Source organism: Lissotriton helveticus, chromosome 6 (assembly GCF_964261635.1).
Source record: "Lissotriton helveticus chromosome 6, aLisHel1.1, whole genome shotgun sequence".
Classification (NCBI taxonomy): Eukaryota; Metazoa; Chordata; class Amphibia; order Caudata; family Salamandridae; genus Lissotriton; species Lissotriton helveticus.
The window spans coordinates 1,056,992,371-1,057,012,303 of record NC_136067.1 but is presented as its reverse complement, the minus strand read 5'-3'; the positions used below and the strand labels follow the sequence as shown (position 1 = coordinate 1,057,012,303).

General features: G+C 41.7%; 1 protein-coding gene across 2 annotated transcripts in view; it reads right to left on the bottom strand.

The window, feature by feature from the left end:
• The window catches only part of KMO (kynurenine 3-monooxygenase), a 514,165-nt gene that overhangs the window by 115,224 nt on the left and 379,008 nt on the right, over positions 1 to 19,933 (bottom strand). For both annotated transcript variants that reach the window (XM_078648707.1, XM_078648706.1), the window contains one exon: positions 4,054 to 4,175. In XM_078648707.1, coding sequence (XP_078504833.1) covers positions 4,054 to 4,175 — 122 coding nt within the window. The remainder of the gene's footprint in view (positions 1 to 4,053; positions 4,176 to 19,933) is intronic.

Genomic DNA, 19,933 nt, shown 5'->3' with positions numbered 1-19,933 from the left:
GGGTATGCGTAAAGCGCCAGGAAACTCCGGATGGGTTATAAGTGCGCTTTACAAGTACAAATTCCTTTAATTTAATTTCATTTCATAGCATTGCAGTGTGGATGTGACGTCTGTCTTGCATTCGCTTCCACCCTGATGTAGGGATAGCTTTGGGCAAAGGAGGAAGAGAAAACCCTGTGCTCCTGGATGTGAGGATGGTTGATTTCAAACACAGGGTAAAGAGAAGGAAACTGTTGTAATGACTTGGGGCCATATGTATCAAGCCAAATTGACTTCGCAAACGCCGAAATTCGCAGACTTCCGGCGTTTGCGAATGTAATTTGGACTAATGGTATGTATCAAGGAAATCTGCTTGTAAGATAAGGAATCGCAAAATTTGCGATTCCTTATCTTGCGATTGCATTTAAGGAATCGCAAATTTTGCGATTCCTTACATGCAATGTAAGAAGCCAAAAAAAATCGCAAATTGGCCTTAAGGAATCGCAAATTACCACCAACTTCTAGTTGGTGGTAAGTTGCGATTTCCTTTCAAAATGCATATTTTTTCATTTTTCTAAGTGCCATGTGACGCACATACATGCCCTTAGGGCATGTATGTGCGCCACATGTGCACCCATGCAGATTTCAGGGGTGCAACAGGGTGTCCTTTGGTAACCCCTGCACCCTTGAAAATATTCTCAATTTGCGATTAACAAATTGCGATTCTCAAATTTCCCTTTCATTCCTATGGGCCTCCTGGCCCATAGAAATGAATGGGAAATTATTCCTTAATTGCGATTAGCAATTTGCTAATCTCAATTAAGGAATTTTTAAGAAATCGCAAAAAAAAAGCAATTTTCTACATACATACCATTTAGCGATTCCTTAAAAATCGCTATTTAGAAATCGCAAAAGGGAATGTTGAAACATATGGCCCTTGGTCAGAAGGGTTGTGCCTCTAACAGGCTTAAGCAAAGAAGATACATCAACACTCGCTATGACGCTTAATGGGAAGGCAACTGTAAGACTGTTTAGTGCTGGGACACTTCTATTGTAAGTAGTAATGCACTTTACAAACTCCTTATTATTACTATTATTATTATTATTAGGACCACATTCAGCCTGCTCGCCAAAAGCCGAAAAACAGAGCAAAGCACATTGTAGTTGCATTAAAGTAAGGGATGATAATTCTTTTTTTAACTAGGATCCGGCCCAGTATTTAATGGTGCTGGCTTAACAGTAAATAAGCTTTGGTTAAAAATAGAAGCCACCTTCACAATCGAATGTGATTTGAGGTGAAGGCAAAGATCATCAATCCCAAAGTGGTCAGACCCAAAACAAAATGTTACAAAGCACAGGAAGGCAAGCTTTGTGGGAAAGAGCATCCGATTCCCAATGTTCAAAGCAAGAAAAGAGGTGGAAGAACAGCAATAAAGAGAAGCAGCCCTTCAATAGGCTCTTTATATATTTATCCCATTGCTAATAACTTATTTTGAGGTCACCAGAGTCTTATTGCGGGGACAGACAATTATGTTGTTCAAAAAGTAATTCACCAGTGAGTGCTTCTGGGAGTGGAAATGAGTGTAACGGGCAAAAGGGGTGAGATGGTCGAAGAAACTAACTACTCCAGAAGTCATGATATGACAGCAGTCTCCAGTGTCTAAGCACAAGGTAAAGTAAGAACCCCTGAAGCTAGTGCCTGTTTGGCTCTTGTCTCAATAGGTAACACTTAGACTGTGGATGAAGTAGTTAGCGCTATTCCCACCACAAATAGTTTTGAAGCTTTAGTCTTACTCAAAAACAATAATTCTTGTCAAAAGAGCCTAGTCATCTCTGATGGTCAGGTCACCCTAGGCATAGGGGGCACTGTCTTATTTGTGCAAATGATGAAACAGGGTGTAGCAGGTACCAGGATCCTTGTACAGATGCTACAGGGAATGACTCTGGCAATAGATAGTAGATTCCAAGTATCTAATATGCATCAGAAAGAAGGCCAAGCTGCCAGTTCAAATTCAAAGATTGAACCAGATGAGTTGCCCACTACTGATAAGTAGTGCCATGGTGACAGTGCAATCTAGATTCAACATCAGTTCCAAAGCATTTGAGAAATTAAGGGCCCAAGATAAATCTGTTCTGGAAAATCTAGAGAGCGTTGTGAATTATTTGAGAAGAAACAATCTCAGACTCCTCGAATGTCCTAGAAGGGGTAGAAGAGAAGGTTTTAAAGGGATATGTGGTTCCTTAAGTACCCCTTCGACCAACAACTGAAGACTGCGGAGGCAAGGGGGCCCTGCAGGCAGCCTCCAAATTCACTTTCCAACAGCCTTTTCAACATCGTAATTGGCCGGAAATGCTGTCCATAGAGGTGCACGATCTGGTTCCTACCGACACGACTACTTCAAGAGCCAGTCGGAACCGATTCGGAACGACCAACCGGTTTATGTTCCGACCGCCAACATAGAAATCGGTTGATCGGAATGTAAACCGACTGAGTCAATGGAAGGGTTCAGACACGGTCGAGGAGATTTCGATTGTCGGGAGGAGGCTTTCTGCCCAACATTTTAATTGGCCCCTTTGAGTTTGTGAATACCAAAAAAGGGTAAACACACACAAAAGTGTAATCATACTGTTTTGAATCAGGCCCTGTATGTGCAAATAAAACAGCACTGCAAACTGTCAGTACTGTCTACCAACACCCCAATACATCCTTCCAATTTCCAGCAACCCACTACAAGTATCACCAAATGCCCAAGTAACAATGTCACATATCCACTTCACTATCACCCCTATCCCCACACAACCCTCCCGCAAAATTCTGTACTGCCATTCCAACATCACTATGCCACCCCTCATTACTACACAGTTATCACCACAACCGCAGCATTTCACCATCAAATAATCACACATGGCATTGCACTACCAGCCCCCACTGCAGTACCACCCTTCCTACTGCACTACCATGTCCATCCACCTGTCACCATCATATCAGGGACACCCCATGCGACTGCTTTCCCCCAGCTTACAATGTATTTAACTATTTAGTATATTAACCAGAAGCTGGTAGTTCTCACTCACAAGCCAGGGATGAAAGCTTGTGAGTGAATCAAATGTAATTGCTACTGTCTGTGTGGAAACGAGTTATTTCAATTTGGAATTGACCCTTAAGGTAAATTCACCTGGGCCATCCAACCCATAAGCTCATTGCCTCCTTGGCTATTGGCATATGGTGATAATGGTTGCTCTGGTTGTATTACAAATCGTTATTATATATGAGGTAAAGTACCCACTGCCGCATAATATATGGATATTGAATGTCATTGAGAATTTCCATGGCCATATAGAAGAACGAGGCTGAAGGTCCAGTTCCTTTACAATGTTATGGACTCAAAGGTGACCTGCAATATTCTTATCATATACAGGATACTTTCTTCCTTGTAATGCATGGTCACATCACCTTTCTCACAATCCACTTAAATCCTTTGTGCATAGATCTTTCTTATGGAAGAGAAGGCATGTTTGCAAACATGGGGAATAAGAATAGAAAAAAAATAAACATGTTGCTCAAAACATCTCCTTTCTTTTTGCGTATACACAGCTAGAAAAACAGAGCAGAAGAAGAAAAAGTGATGTTTGTTTCATAGGTTAAACAGCTACTTTAATTATGCTCTGTGACATGACCTGCCTTTCCCCTTGTCTGCTGGCGCTGGCAGAAACACTGTGATGTCAGAACCCAACTGTAATAAGTTATTACAGTTGAGTTCTGATGGTATTTCTTTATAATGAGTGACTGGGTAAATCACAAGTTGCTGATTATAAAGAAATTAGAGAAGGGTTTTTATACAAGGACTGGAGTATCCCATGTATTATAAATAATTCCGGAACATGTATTCCTTCCATATGAAACAGCATGCGACAAAAGTTTTGGAAGTCCCTTTGTAAACAGTTTTTAACTCCATCATCATGTAAAGGTCCCCTCAAAATGTCATGGCACCACAAATAAATTATATTGGCAACGAAGGTTTGGTCACAGCCCCCAAGTTACACCAGATGGAAAAATAAGAAGCCATAACTTACTCTCCAATAAATGGAATAGAGTCCGGAAAGTATGTTTTGAAGAACTCCAGCACTTCATCCCCAGTGGTGAGCTGTTCGAAGTTTTCAAACGGCATGAAGAGAGTGCATGTGAACGATTTATCCTGTGGAACAAAAGCAACATGTATCTGAAAGTGTTTAACGGATGGTGGCACATTTTCTGTTCCTTGTTGACATATAACGCTATCTTTTCAACCTCACAATTTGGGTTCCTTTCCTTATTTAAGTAACCTCATATTTGTTGGGCTGACAAACTAGCACCACACCTGCAAAAACCACTTGTGTTTGGGGGATCCTTTAAGACTGTTGCAGTATTAAAGTACACCAGTATAATACTGTCCAAACAACTGATGGTAAATTAGTTGAGGTCAGATGGACAAAAGGATTTTGCGGTTGCAAAATCTCAGGGTTTGCGGATGCTAAAGGAGGTTGTCAAATGTACCAACCCTGCGGCATAACACAAAATGCCCCCCCCCCCCCTGAAGAATGTGATGAGGGGCTTCTGAGTCCCTTCCACCTTAGAAGTATTCATTAGCCTACGGCTGCATAGAGGGCCCCTTTGAAATGTTGGCGGTCCCCCTGGAGGGTTGGATCCCACGTGTTGCAGGAGCCCGCATTCTGCCCCTACAACAAACCCCTTTAGTTATTTAGATGAGTCTTACTGAATTGTAAAATAGGTTTTGGGACTCATTTAGAATAGCAATTCGGAGGGGGCATAAAAGGGACGTCACAACTTAATTGCATATCACAATGAGATGTTTTAATGCTTTGTGACTCCAATTGCAGTTACAAACCATTGAAAAGGTACCAACACTTAAAAGGAGTAACCCCCAGATGCATCAAACATCCATTTTGCGATTCTTTATTAGAGAAAAATAAGGATTCGCTAATAAGGAATTGCAAAATGCCATGCATCAAGAACTCGCTTTAAAAATAGCAATTTCTTAAAATTCCTTAATTGCGACTCGCAAATGGCGAATCGCAATTAAGGAATACCTCCCCATTCATTCCTATGGGCCTAGAGGCCCATAGGAATGAATGGGAAGACATTCTCAATTTGCGATTAGCAATTAGCGAATCGCAAATTGAGAATGCAATTTCAAGGGTGCAGGGGTGTCCAAAGGACACCCTGTTGCACCCCTGAAATCTGCATATGGGTACATCTTGCACACACAAATGCCCTAAGGGCATGTGTGTGTGTAAAATGGAACTTTGAAAAATGCACTTTAGTGCATTTTTCAATGTTTTTGCAAATTACCATGAAATTCAACTTCATGGTAATTTGCTACTCCTATTTGTGAAATCGCTATTTTTTTTAGTTTGATGCATTGCATTTAAGGAATCTCAATTTGGGATTCCTTAAATGCAATCGCAATTTAAGGAATCTCAATTTAGAGATTCCTTATTTGCGATTTTTGCATTTGGGATGATGCATCCCAAATGCAAAAATACCGGTCACAAAGGGGCAGATTCTGAGAATCTGCCCGTTTGCGACCTGTTTTTTGCTTGATGCATCTGGGCCTAAGGTACTCATTCTTAAAGGGGGAGGCCTCCCTGTTGGCTAATTTCCCTTCTGGGAACTCTGTTGGGCGGCATCCGGGAAGTAGGTAGTGGTCCAGAGGACCAACGTCGCTCACCTAATGTCTTCCCAAATTAGATCTTTTCGGAAACAGACGCACACATTCCTTTCAGGAACACAAGCTGCATAAATACAAAACGGTTCCCATCTGGGAATATCAATACAGGTTTCTTATAGGCCACATCCATGCATATGTGGCCAATCACAGGAGTCACAAACAGCGAGCTGGCTACTTAATATTTATTACGCAGGTCGTCCTGAGACCTTCTGCAACAGGACACTGTGCAATGTGACCTATTAGTGCATTGATTAAAGACAGGTTGGAAAACATTTCTGCCACTGTTTTAGACATGTCTATTAGTACATCAGAACCCTGGTTACTTATCATTAATAATTTTACACCTGGTCTTGATCTGACTCTTCCTAAACAATGCATGTACTCTACGAAGGCTTTCTGCGCCTTAAGATATGTATCCTGCATGCCATTCCTACTTGCCTAATTATGTATCGGCCCATACCTTTAAAAATATCTAGTAGTCTCCCACAGCATCATAGCCATACTGAGGTTGATGCTTGACAATCAGAGGAAATGAGCAAAGAAAACAGGTACTGGAATGAGGAAAAGGCAGGCTTGGTGTGATGGAGATTATTTATAAGTAGTCAAGCAATCAGTACTTTCATCATCACAGTACTTGCTATATGGGGAATTACCAAAGCAGTAACAGGTTCCAACCACAAGAAGTGATTCCAAACGAAAACAGGTAAGAGTAATGGATAGAATATGTATACATGGGTCTGTCATAATTTGTGTTTCACTCAAGTAAGCCATTAAAGGCACAACTTGTTCACTAATTGGGAAAAGAAGATTAAACCAGAAGCACAGAGTATATTTTGATGAGTAAAATGACATAAAAACGAACAAAGCCTAATTAGTTGAACCAGAGATATTACGTTTTAAAGATTTAGGTAAAATTGTGCGGTGGGGGGGAGAGTTCATTACTGTTTGAGTTATGTTTAAACGTGAAATGGAAAGGAGAACTCTGAAGATAGCCGAATTTCCAAGGAGGTGATATGCGGTCTACACACTGTCATGTATAACTATGGTCGCGAACACCACCCCGGCTGAGATGGAAATGTTGTATGTTTGTATTTCCGCATGCTCTAATGGTTCAGAGACATAAAACTAATAAAGAGATAAAAAAAAAAGATTTAGGTAAAATTTGTGCCTAAAAGGACAAAGCACCACTCACATTTATCTGGTAATGCTAGACCGGGGAAAAGTCACAAGTTCGGCTGACCGCAATGGAGCACAGACTAGGTGTAGGGACCAAGATAGTCCTGCTGAAGACTTACCTTCTCAAGTCCAGCAGGCAGAGTTCCGTTCGCATTGGGAGAGGCCGCAAGGAGTATTCTTTTGGCTCAAAGAGCATGTCATGCTTTGTAGATTGTCATTAGATAAGGATTTACAAGTGAGCTCTGGAAAGGAGATTGCTGTGGGATTTTTCATGTGTTCTCTTTTCACTTTATTGCTGTGTGTGTGCTGCATGAATACTTTACACATTGCCTCTTTAGTCTGAAAGCTTGTGTGCCAAGTAACTAGAAGGTTAAACATAGGTTGATTATGTGACTTTTGTGGTTTACCCTGACAAGGATTGTGTTAGTTGCTTCAGTGGGGTTTCCACCGTTCTCAAACAATAACCCAATTTCTTACACCACCCATTAGCTACATTGAGTTGCCTCTGGTGGCAAAGCAGTGGGGTTAGAGATGTGGTCCTATTTCAGTGGATAGTAGTGAGGCGACTGCTCCTTCAGTCCACTTCCATAATGGGTATTCCTTTAGAAGCACTACGGTATAATTAAATATGCTAATTGTTTACAGCCCATTCACCTAGTGGTTGTGGATAAGATTTTGCTCCGCTTAATGCCAGGTTTGTTTGGCAGAATAGAAGAGCATTTTGGTTTCAAAAATGGATTGAGTCGTATTCTTTTACTGTTGATATCAAGGGACAATTTTACCTCTAGTGTGTTACTGCAGCCATTTGTTCTTTATGCTTAGGCTGTGGGGTTGTAGGTTTAAACCTATAATAACTGATAAAACCCCACTGAAAGATAAATAGCCCTTACCGGTGAAAACATATAAACACTGAAAAAACACCTGCACAACCACAAACTAAATGCCATTCAAAGAAAGGAAAAAGAGAGTGAAAGAGTCATTATTTTCTTCCTGAAGGTGTCAATACAATGTAACTTTGTTACACAAGCTAGCAGTAAAGAAGACTGGCTAACATTATTCTGCTTGCGTTTTGTTCTTTAGGGATGCCACTAAAATATTGTTCCTTCTTCCTTTTATTTTTTTCAGTTTTGTGCCCTTTGGTCTAAAGATGCAGGGTTTAGTTTCATGTTTTAAGTCTCGATTAATTATTTTATAAACTGTAGAGAATCGGAAAATATCAAACTAATATTTGATATTTTGGCTGCATTTGATTCTTTCACTGATAGGTAAAATGGCGGGTTTCATAAAAATCTTTCCTAATATGTGTCATCACATTTACCCACAGAGAATGGGTAAACACCCTTAATACATCAGACCATAGTTTCTAGTGGGTCAGTATTGATAGTAGGTGAATTGCCAACACCTCAGGCTTTAAACATTCAATGCAAGGTATAGTGAAAAGTATATATATATATCACCAAGCATCTGGGATAGTGGTGAAAACATGACACCAGACTTTTGGAAAGAATTGAACTTAGTGTCACTTGTAATGCTCTGCAAAAAAGATTCTTTCCAAGTTCAACAAAGATTGAAGTGATATTGTTTGTATTTGCAGTGATTCAGCTACGTATATAAAGAAGTTGTGTGATGACTTGTCAAAATTGATACCAGAGCTGAAGTGATTCCCTGTAGGAGATCCTTTCCACTTGTTAGATGGTATGCTGAAAGCATCTTTACCATCTTCAGAGTTTATTAGGAATGCTATTGACTTTTTAGTCCATTCTGGTGCACTGTTTTCTTGTGCACAGGAACTAAAACGCAAATATTTATAATTTCGTGCTTTATGTGGCATCAAAGAAAGAGTCATCCCAACTGTGTCCCTTAGCTGATGGTTCTCACCCATAATGCTATGAATCCTGAGAGGGCCTTTTCACAGAAGATTACATGGGAAGGAAAGAGCAAGCACACATGACCCAAAGACTCACTGAAGAAGTAGTGTATGGTGTACTACAATAAGATTAAATTGCAAAAATCTATTTGGACCTCATATACACTAAAAGTACACTGTCTATATACCATGTTCTTTTAGTGCAGAAAGCAAGCAATAATAAAAGCAAAACATTCCATAAACACCGGAAAAACACTTTTTCTGTTGTTTTTAGTGGCGCGAAAATGTGTAACCACTGATAACAACTGTTTTTAAGATATTGAAAACACTGAAAAAACCCCACCAGAATTTACCAAAAATAGAAACTGAAAACAGGAAAGCCTATTTATGATTGATGGCAGAGGAGCGCAAAGATAACTGTCCACATTACACCCCTGCCTTCCCACTTGCTACATCCATCTCCTAGGTGCCCTGTCAGCTCATTCCCTTGCTGCCAGCTCTCCATTCATTCCCAACACCTTCTGCTCCACTCTCATTGTTCATCAGTCCAATCTGCTGATTCTCCCACTACCTACTCCTTGTTCATCTCCACCATCTGCCCCTTCTCAAAGTGCCTTTAAGCACCTTGCCTGAGCAGAGCTTCCCTTATTGGTCCATTTCCTGCCATGTTATCATAAACACAGTGGGGTAGCAAAGAGGGGAGGGGCAGTCTGCCCCGTGCAGCACGTGTTTTGGGGGCGGCGGCATCTCCCGCGCTCTTATATGTGGCCATTGCAGGAATCACCAGCATCCCGCCACCCCTCCCAGCTCTTCCATGCGGCACAACGTATAGCTGCATAAACATCCATCCACAGCACTTATTTGGCATGTCCCTATTTCTTACTACCTTCTCTCTGCCAATGAAAGACTAACGCGGAGGGACTCTTTCGTTCTCTTTCTTTCAATGGAGGACTGCAAGAACCAGAAGTTCAAGGCATCAGTCTGGCTTGTAATCTGTTATTCCCGCCCTACTCTTGCATAAGTGCTCTGATTATTAGATATTCCTGAAAGACTGGTAAGCAAACACAACTCATTAATAATTGCACAGATTTTATCCAGGCAGATGTAAGTAATCATATTACTGGTAAACTTGCATATATGTTAGGCATAATAAGAGGTCGTGTTCTGTTTACGGGTCACTTACACTGAAGTTGTAGGAAGAAGAAATTAATAGTCTCCACAATATTAACAACAACAATAACAAGAAAAAACAATAACTTCAACAAAACAACAACAACAATAATAATTATATGAATAACAACAATGTATTTCTCTTGCAACTGCTCCTGCCACACACTAGCAATGGTCAACATCCCTGGAGACTGCACTGCTCACATACACTTTGATTGACGTCTCCCTTCACCACCAGTTGCATCTTTGCTCAGCACTGTTTTTTTACTTATGCCACAGAAACCAACCATCTAAAAAAAAGTGAACATGCAAACTTATATGTCAAAGGCAGGTCTTCTCTAAAACTTGTGTGTTCAGTTTTAAAGCACAGTGGCACTTTTTGCCTTTTTTACTTTCCACTTCAAAAAAGGAGACAAACATTGAATTGTTTCTATTTATCATTTTCTGGTATTCTGAGATCGAGGGGCAATGGTGGAAGCCTCGGGAACGTTTGGTAATGGCTTTATCTACTGTTGTCTATTATTGCATGCCTTTGCGTCTAACACAAAGGTCCTCGAGTACCAACATTAGGCAGTCTACTACTGTAAGCATTTATGTTTAACTTGAGGGACCTCCACTAACAGCATAAGGTACTAGCCTACATTGCACAAGTGTGAATTGAAGCTTTTCAAGGGCATGCACATGTTCTTTAAAAGCGACACCTGTTTGCTTTGCCAAAGCCTACGTGGCGGCTGGTGACATTTGAAAGTAGTGGGGCGTAAAAGTTTGAGGTGAGTGCTCGGTGGCCAGTGAGCCTAGCGAGTGAGTCTGACTGCCATAAGGTGGGTTTGTGGGGTCCTTCTCGCCATTTTTGTAATCACACTGACTATCGCCAGAGCTCAACTAACCCAGCCTATCAGTATTCAGATGCTGATTAAGCCGCCGTGTAATATCTGAAAAAACTCCGGGTGACAATGGTGAACTCTGCACAGAGATGGTACCCTGACCACCGAAGCGCACACGGTAATGGATAGACACACAATGCATGCACATGTGAGGTAATTGGCCACTGTGGGCATCAACAAAAGGAATGGGGGCGATTGACAGCCTCAAAACAGGCAACATATGCAGGGAACAAGCCCCAAGGCATCCTATGTGACCCAAGAACACCACCCAGCATGGATGCAGCAATAATGGAGTACGCATGCAAAATGAATAGCAGATGAAGAGAGCAGTGCCTGAATAAACAAAAAACAGTAATAAACACATTCATGAACGAAATTAATGAATTTACCAACCATGAAAGAAACACTAAAATGGTCATTTAAAAAGGGTGAGACTCCATAGCATCCGAGCACCTCGCAGAACATTTCACCACCAGTGACATCACACAGCTGGGTCCTTACCAAGGCTGCACATCCCACCCCTTAAAGTACAATAATCTGCATAAACTAGAATCATTGAGGGAAAACAAACCATGTGACAACACCATGTTAATTTTTAAATAATTCTCTCTCTGTGGTATTTTAGAACAAGTCCTTGCGTGCAGGTTTGTGCAACTGTGCAGTGCTGTTTACATTCCACTCGCACAAGAAACGGAACTAATAAGCTCTCTGATTTGATGGTGGGCACGAGCCGGCTGGTTGGAACTGTCTGGTTCTTTCCTGATGCGGACCCTTCGGAGGCAGACAGCCAGCCTCTCGGAGGAACACAGTGCGGGAGGCACTCTGACTGGAATGTGCAAATGCAATGGTATTGCGACACACCGGAGCACGGCCATGCTTTTTGTTCAAATTGACACACATGACAGCACAGATTGTATTCCCACAAATTGTTTAATAATCGAAGGACTGTAATTTACCATGCCAAAGTCCTACTCAGTCGCGGCTTGCAGTCGCAATACTCGCGGTGGGGGAGGGTCGGGGGGGACTACTGGGATGAGAGGTCACGCGAGGGATTGGGGGGGCTTACAAATTGTAAGCCTCCTGCTTGGCTAGAACGGTCTCCGCTTTGCACAGATTGCTAACACGTGTCATTATACAGCTCATTTTTTGACAACCTTACGAAGATGAATGGCTGAGTCGGTTCACCCGGATGCAAGGCTGGCCTGTGACGTGAAAGATACCCACAGATCGATCTCAGCAGTAAGCGCTGGACCTACCGAGCCACCCTACCCTGTGATACCAGCATGCTATGCCTTTTCCAGAAGCATCCTTACTTCTGGTGAGTGGGATAAAGATCGCGCGGGGGTGGGGGCCGGTGGACTTTGCATGATTTAAAATACAAAAACAAAACTTACCTGACCGGGTCCGAGTAGGCGCGGCTCCTGAACAGGAACTGCCCCACGCACGGCAGCACCACCCTCGTGCGCGTTAACTCAGCCAATCCTGGCGCAGCATAACATCGCCACTGCGCCAGGATTGGCTAAAGAGCAGGGCTAATACTGCGCATAATGAGACCCGGCTCCCCCAGGTCTCTGCCTCTGTGACAACTAGGGGAGGAGGAGGAGGGAAGGGGCTATTGCGTGTGTGCGCATGCGTGGGCAAGTCATAAAAATGACTTGTCCTAAATGCGCACACACACTGCTGCCTGCTACGCGCTGATATTAATCACAAATTCTCAGTGAGTAGTACACGCTGCCAGCCTGCCACTCACAGTGCCGCAGGTCCGCCCCCCACCATCCGCGATCACGATGACATCACGATTTGTGACTCCAGCCGGCTCAATTATGACTAGTGTCGGTACTTTCTTGTGCGCTCATAATTTTGCTTTTTATTTTTTGCGCAGTGGAGCAGTGACGGTCGTCCATGGCTAGTGGGGCAACGCCCTAACGCCCCCAATGGACCAACCGCCGCTGGTTTGGTGACTTACATAGAAGCACGTGCATCAACTTAGGGTCGGATTACATGTGCGTCGGTCTACTAACTGCTGCACTTGCTGTGGCACAGCAGTGGTGGGCCACTGTCTGCCGGATTATGACTTTCAAAGTCGTACCGGCAGGAGACCAACAGCTGCACAGGGAAAAGTCCTTCCCTGGAGATGGCAGAGCTGCGCCACAATGTAAAATGCTCAGCAGGACTGCTCCAGTCCAGCTAAGCATATTATGAGTTCCTGCACCGCCAGCTATTTTGTGGTGAAAGTTCAGCCATGAAAAGGTTGACAGTGAAGGAACAAAGGGGGCCCTATGGGTCTCCCATTCCCCCAACATGTGCCCCCATGTCTGCATTCACCAAAACTTCCAACACGGCATGGACGTCATCGTCCATGACGTGCTGGAACTTTTTTTGCTGGTCTCATTGCGGTGCCTGATGCCCAGGCACCCCCATAGGAAGGGCAAAGGACCATCTGCCCTATATGAGTTCAACACGTAATAAGGTGGGCGATCCTTGTGCTGCTTTGGTGCAGCTGTGCCAGCAGAGAGCCAGCGCAACTGCACCAAAGTTGTAATCAGGTCCTTAGTCCTTTGTTGCCTGAGAATTTCACAACCATATACCTTAACTCTGGACGAATGGTCACTTCTACCAAGTACTTGGCATGGTAAGGGTGAATAGGGTAAATAAATGCAGGCATGATACTGCTAGTTCTTTAACAGGTAGATTGGTTTCACTGGCCCGAATGTTAGGGTTTTTGGAACATTAACAACTCTGTGTTAATAAATATTACAAGGCATAATATATGTTAACAGGTTGTTTGTCCATTGACTATGCTCACTTAGCACCATTGGTGTAACACAAAATGATGGGCCTCCTTGCAGAATGTTATGAGGGGGCCTCCGAGTCTCTCATATCCTACAGATATTCCTTTGCCTTTGGCCCAATGGAAACCCCACTGAAGGGTTAAGGGGCCCCTGGAGGGTTGGGGCACCATTGCACCACAGGGGGTCCAAGGGGCCCGTGTTACACGCCTGCTTAGCACTAGGCCTCATAACGAGGCCATTAAAGCAATGTGATTTTCTTGATTAATTTGTGCTTAGCGAGCAGAATAAAGTTTTATTTTGGGTGTGCAAAGTTGATACATGCCTTCTGTTTTCTGGTGCTTGGGCAAAGAATAATTTTTCATTTCTTTGCTGCTCTATATGTTTCAGTGATACAAAAGGGGATGATGGACGGAGCGTTTGAGCAAATCAAACACTCACCCCCAGTCAACTGATCTGGGTTTAATCCATCACCGTCCATCATCCCCTTTTGTATCTATATGTTTCAGTGGCTGCAGTTACAATGTAAAGCTTTTTCTGTAGAATGGCACTACGATGGCTTTGATCACAGTAACTGGATTCTATAATAATAGACATATAATAAAGCTTCCAAATTCTTCAAATAAAAGCATCTTGTTTGGCTTGATCTAACAATATGACGCTCCAAGTGCAAGGGCCCCCATCAGCTCCATAGAAATACAATGAAGGAGATGGTATATAATCCCTTTATCATTAGTGGAAGTAGGAAGAGGAACTAAATGCTGAGGGACATGCTGCCTTTTGGGGCATTTAAGTGGAGAAACTCAGGTCCACAACTGGTATACAGGGGAACATTACAGGACTTGGCAATAAACAACACAATAGTACAACAATGCACACCAGATAAGGAGTTCTAGACTAACCAATTAGGCATGTTAATTGATAATGTTTGGGTTTTATATCTCTTATTCCTCATAACATTTGTGATTGCCAAATTACTTAAAAATGTATATTAGATTCGCAGATAATAAACATGTCATATGATAAAAGAGCAAAGTTTGAGGTTGTCCTAATGTGTCTGACTGGTCTGTCAGATTGCAAACACTCTAAAACTCACGTAAGCATAATCCAGAGAAAGGGATTCAGATGCAAGAGCTACTTCAAAAAAGCAGTTTCAGAAATGTAAAACTCAAAAGTCCAGGCTAATGACACAGATACCTACTCAATGAGTAGATTAGTGTCACTGGCCCCAGGTTTTGAATCTCAGTATTATTACCTTATCAGTGTACCTAAGAATGGCCATCTAATAAGCTGAAAGTATCAGAACAAAATATTTTGTAAATGCAATACCTAAATATATATTACATAGTGGCAACATTGGAGCTTTCATAAGAAGAGCATTTTTGACTGTTTAATAACGTTGACACTGTTTGACACATCTGCACAAATCTTTCAAAAAAAGCTAATCTACCTTGGTTGTACCATGGAAACATTTATGTCAATCTGTCAAGCAGGGTCTAAGAAAAAGGGGGAGGGGTCATAAAAGTGTGATTTCTGATGGTAATTCCCATTGGAAGCTTTGCTTTTGTGAATCGGTGTTCAGGTCTTTCAGAGAAATTAGCATTTAAAAAGGAGCTCAGAGTGGGAATTAACCTTCCTGTTTCTGAGAAATTAGTATTTAAAAAGGATCTCAGGGTGGGATTTAAAAGGTTAATGCTCTGAAACGATTTGGTTATCTGGATTGACCCTACAGGAGTCCCCCCCAAAAATATTGGGCCTTCTGATTAGGCTGTGGGAGTTTTTAGTTCTGTTAATTGTTTAGATACCACGATATGAGTGCTTACATCACCGTGCCCAATGATCTGATTGGCTGGTGGCAACATTGAAGAAAATATTACAGCCACCATTGCAGAGCTCGGGGAATAAGTACACAAGACCTGAAAAAAAATGAATGGCCATATAGGAGGGAGCAGGACAGAAAGACCATGAGCCTCAACGGCAGAACCCAAAGATTCAGTATCCTGCCCTTCCTCTCCGAACCCACAGAGATCGACTGCAGAGAACCCCAAGGATCATCGCTCAATCCCACGCTCTTCAACATCTACGTGTCCCCCCTCGCCGCCATCGCCAGGCAGCACGGACTCAGCATAGTGTCCCAAGCCAACAACACCCAGCTCATCCTCTCCCTCAAGAAGAAGCCTGAGAGCACTAGACTCAGCTTCCTGGAAGGAATGAAAGACGTCACATCCTGGATGAGCAGCAGCTGTCTGAAGCTCAACTCGTAGAAGACAGAAGTCCTCGTCCTCAGGGCTACCCCCTCAGCATGGGACAACACCTAGTGGGCCACTGCCCCCGGGCAACCCCCCCACCCCGACGGGCCATGCCCGAAACCTCTGCATCATACTCAACTCCTTCCTCCCAATGACCCAACAGATCAACACCATCGCCTTCACCTACTTCAACACCCTCTGCATCCTTCGCAAGACCTTCAAATTGATCCCCCACGAATCTAAAAAGACTGTCGCCCACACACTCATAACAAGCATACTGGACTACAGAAACACCCTCTACGCTGGAATCAACAAATCCCTGCCACGCAAACTCCAGACCATCCAGAACACTGCAGCCAGACTCATCCTCGGCATCCCATGGCATGAACACATTACCCGACACCTGCGAGACCTCCACAGTCTCCCTGTCGAGAAGAGAGTAACCTTCAAGCTACTCACCCAAGCCTACAAACCCCTCCACAACACAGGACCAAAATACCTCCACGAAACAGTCTCCTTCCACGTACCCAAGAGAAACCTCCACTTCGCCGACCTCGCCATCGCCGAAACCCCACGCAGCTGCAGAGCCAGAAGGGGTAGAAGAGGCTTCTCCTATATCACAGCAAAGACCTGTAACGAGCTCCCGATCAACATCAGACGATCCCCTCCCCCACTCTGCACACCTTCAAGAAGAGCCTTGAGACATAGCTCTTCAGCTGACTCAGAGCTGCACTTGTATAGGCCATGCACAGTGAGGATTGACCATCTGCAATGGGTTGGGCACAGAGTCAACCCATCACTGCATTTGCTAAAGGCGTTGTGCAATAGGGGAGGCACATCCACAATGGGATGGGCGCTAGCTGCCTAAGGGGTTTTGGCATATGCTTGACCTAGATTATGATTAAAAACCCCAGAAATGTAATGAAAACACAAAGGTTAAATTGATGTTATAGTTAGATGCTGGAATGAGATAAAAAAAGAATGTTTGAAAAATGAATACACAATGAAATTTGCCATTTATGTTTAGTGAACTAAGTATAACTTATGCCCCTGTGATGCCCTGCCTATGACCTCACATATTACATCACACATGATATCACTGATTGGTGAATGATACAAATATCAAATCAAAAATTCTGCATGACATAAATATTGTGTCAAAAGTATTGTCATTACAAAAATATTGAGGAAAACAATATCTAAGGTGAGAATATCGTTTTTATGTGTATACCTTTTTGTAATGTTGTATTTTAAATGTTTAATATAGTTTTTAATTATTGTAATATGTATTAGTATATTTATTTTAGGTGTTAGTATTATTCATGTATTTTTTTAATGGGGTTTGTAATTTTAAATGTGTAATTTAAATTGTTTTACATTTAATTAGCATTTTTTATATTAGTAGTGGGCTGTTGGGTTCGTGAAAGAATAGAGTGGCAAGTTATGTAAATTATAAATAATTCTTTCTTAGTCTTAATTTTTAAAGTTAGTAAATGTTTATGGTAATTGAGTAAATGTTATTTTATTTTATTTATTTAAGTTTGAATTATGCTTTTCAATGTATATTTTATTTTACAATTTAATAGCAAGTTGTTGAGTTTGTAGGCACACAGCTTGAGGATTTCTGTAAATTATAATAGTATTCTACACTAAAATACTGTGGCCATTAAATATATAATTGAGATTGAATTATGTAAATAAATGTATTGTTTATTTGTTAAGTACATTATATGCTGTATTTTGATTCTTTCCTAATTGATTGATAAGTGTATTAAGTAGTAAACTTAGTAAAATTTACTTTTATATGTATTATTGTTTTTATTTTATTTGTTTTATTTACATGGTATTTTAATTACGTAAGGTTTTACTTATACGTACATTTTTGGGGGTATTTGTGTTTTCTTACATAGTAAGGAGGAAAGTGTTTTCTTTAACATTTATTTATTTAGGTTTTAATATTTGATAATTTAGTTATTTTTGATTTATATAGTAGATATTTATTATTTTGCAAACATTTTAAAAATTGTATGTAGTTAGGTATCAAAAAAGTTTTTTAAAAAATAATTAGTCGATGGAATGGTATATGTATCCCTTCTGAAATCCAACACTTTCCATTTTGTTACTTATGTTGGAGTGAGAGTTGTAAATCTAACCACTCTGAAGCCCATCACCTTTCCCACTTTGCTTAGGATTGAGTAGGAATAGTAAATCTAGACCCTCTAAAGTCCAACCCTTGCCCTGATTTTGCATATGTTGGCAAGGGATTGGAAAATGTAATCACTCCGTATACCAACACCTTCCCTTCTTTTGCTTAGATTGGAGTAGGAATAATAAACCAAACCCTACTGAAACCCATCATTGGGTGGGAAAAGTAAATCTAACCCCTTCAAAGTACAACACCTTTCCTGATTTTACTTATGTTGACATGGGAATAGTAAATTTACACCCTCCAAAGTCCACTTCTCTAGCATAGCTGAGATTGGAGTGGGTTTAGGAAATCTAACCAACGTTGTCCAAGACATTCCCTATTGTTTCTTATACAGGAGAGAGAACAGTAAATCTAACCTCTCCAAAGTATGACATTTTTGTTATTTTTTGTTGAATTGTAGACAGATTAGTTAGTGTGACTTCTTTGATAATGAATATGCTTTAAAAAATAAAATGTATTTTTATTATTTACATTTTATTGTTTTCTTTATATTAAGTCTTTATTCAAATTAAGTGTTTTTGTTAATATGTTTGTTCATTTTATTTTTTAAGTTATTGCTAGTATTGAATTCAAATTCAAATGTATTGTTTGATTACTAAAAACCATAACAAAATATTAAAACCATGTGCCTCATGAATACATATACAAAGATTTAAAAGGAAGCAAAAAAGAACCCTAGTTGGTGCAAGAACAGTGCAATAATCTTGCGATAAAAGTGGGTTGAAATTAAAAATTGTCCGAATGTGCATTTGTCTTTTGTGGATCAGGCTCACGAAATAACATACCTTTCACGGAGTGATTTTAAGAAAATCTAGAAAAAAGGACAAATAAATATGGCAGCTGGTTTTAAAATTCTGAAAACAGTGTCCGTGTCGGCCTGGCGGAGGGAGCCAGTGGCCGCTAGAGTTTTTATTACATAGAGATGACAAGGGCAACCGGCGAAAGAATTGCTGCCTTCTCTTTCCCCAGCACTTTAGCAGCTCTGATGACAAATTTGGTGAACCGAATGTTCAGCTTTGTATTTTCTTGGTTAATGGCTGCTATTATGGCCTGGCGACATGTGTGAGCTCCTTGTTCGTTCCACTCCACTAGCAATAAAGTCCTTCTGTCATTTAGCAAAGCTGGGCATGCACAGGCTATGTGCTCCAAGCTTTCGGAGTGGTAGCCGCATTCCCTGCATTCGAAGTTGTGACTGAGGTACCGCCATTGCGGCAAATGCTTTAAAAAGGGACACTCGCCCAGCCTTAGGGCCATGAACTTAACCTTCCAAAAGAGGGAGTATGTGCTTGATAAGTAGGATGACTCAACCCCTGGTTTATAATCTGAGACAACGGTCTAGGCATGTTTTCTTCTGGATAATGTTGCCCTGTCGGAGTGGTAAGACCAGAGCCGAACGCTTTGCTTGATTACGATCTTCAATGCCTGTTGTGGTGGGTTTGTTCCCCAATATTCCGTGACTCCGAGAAGCTGTAGGGAGCGGGCCAGGTGTTGCCGATATTTTTGGCTAAATGCGCTGGTTGATATTTCATTCCAAAGTTTGGACACAAGGTTGCCATCCCGGAAGTTGCGCAGTCTATTGCAGAGCTTGATAAAAGCACCGGTTGCGACGCCGTTATGATCTAGCAGGCCGATTTCTAATCTGACCTGTGCCGGAGAAGTAGACCTTGGCAGGCACCATGCTCGCTTAAAGATTCTGGCGGTTGATTTATTTAAAAAGGTGTTTGTTGAGCCCATCATAATCTCGTATACGTATGATAGGGAATTGGTGATCTTGGCCTTCATCACCGTGAGCAGAGGAGTTAGGCTTGGCCCTAGTAAATGTTTTGAAAGTTTTGCAGATGCAACCTCAAGCGTCAATGCTTTACCCTTAACGTCGTCTTT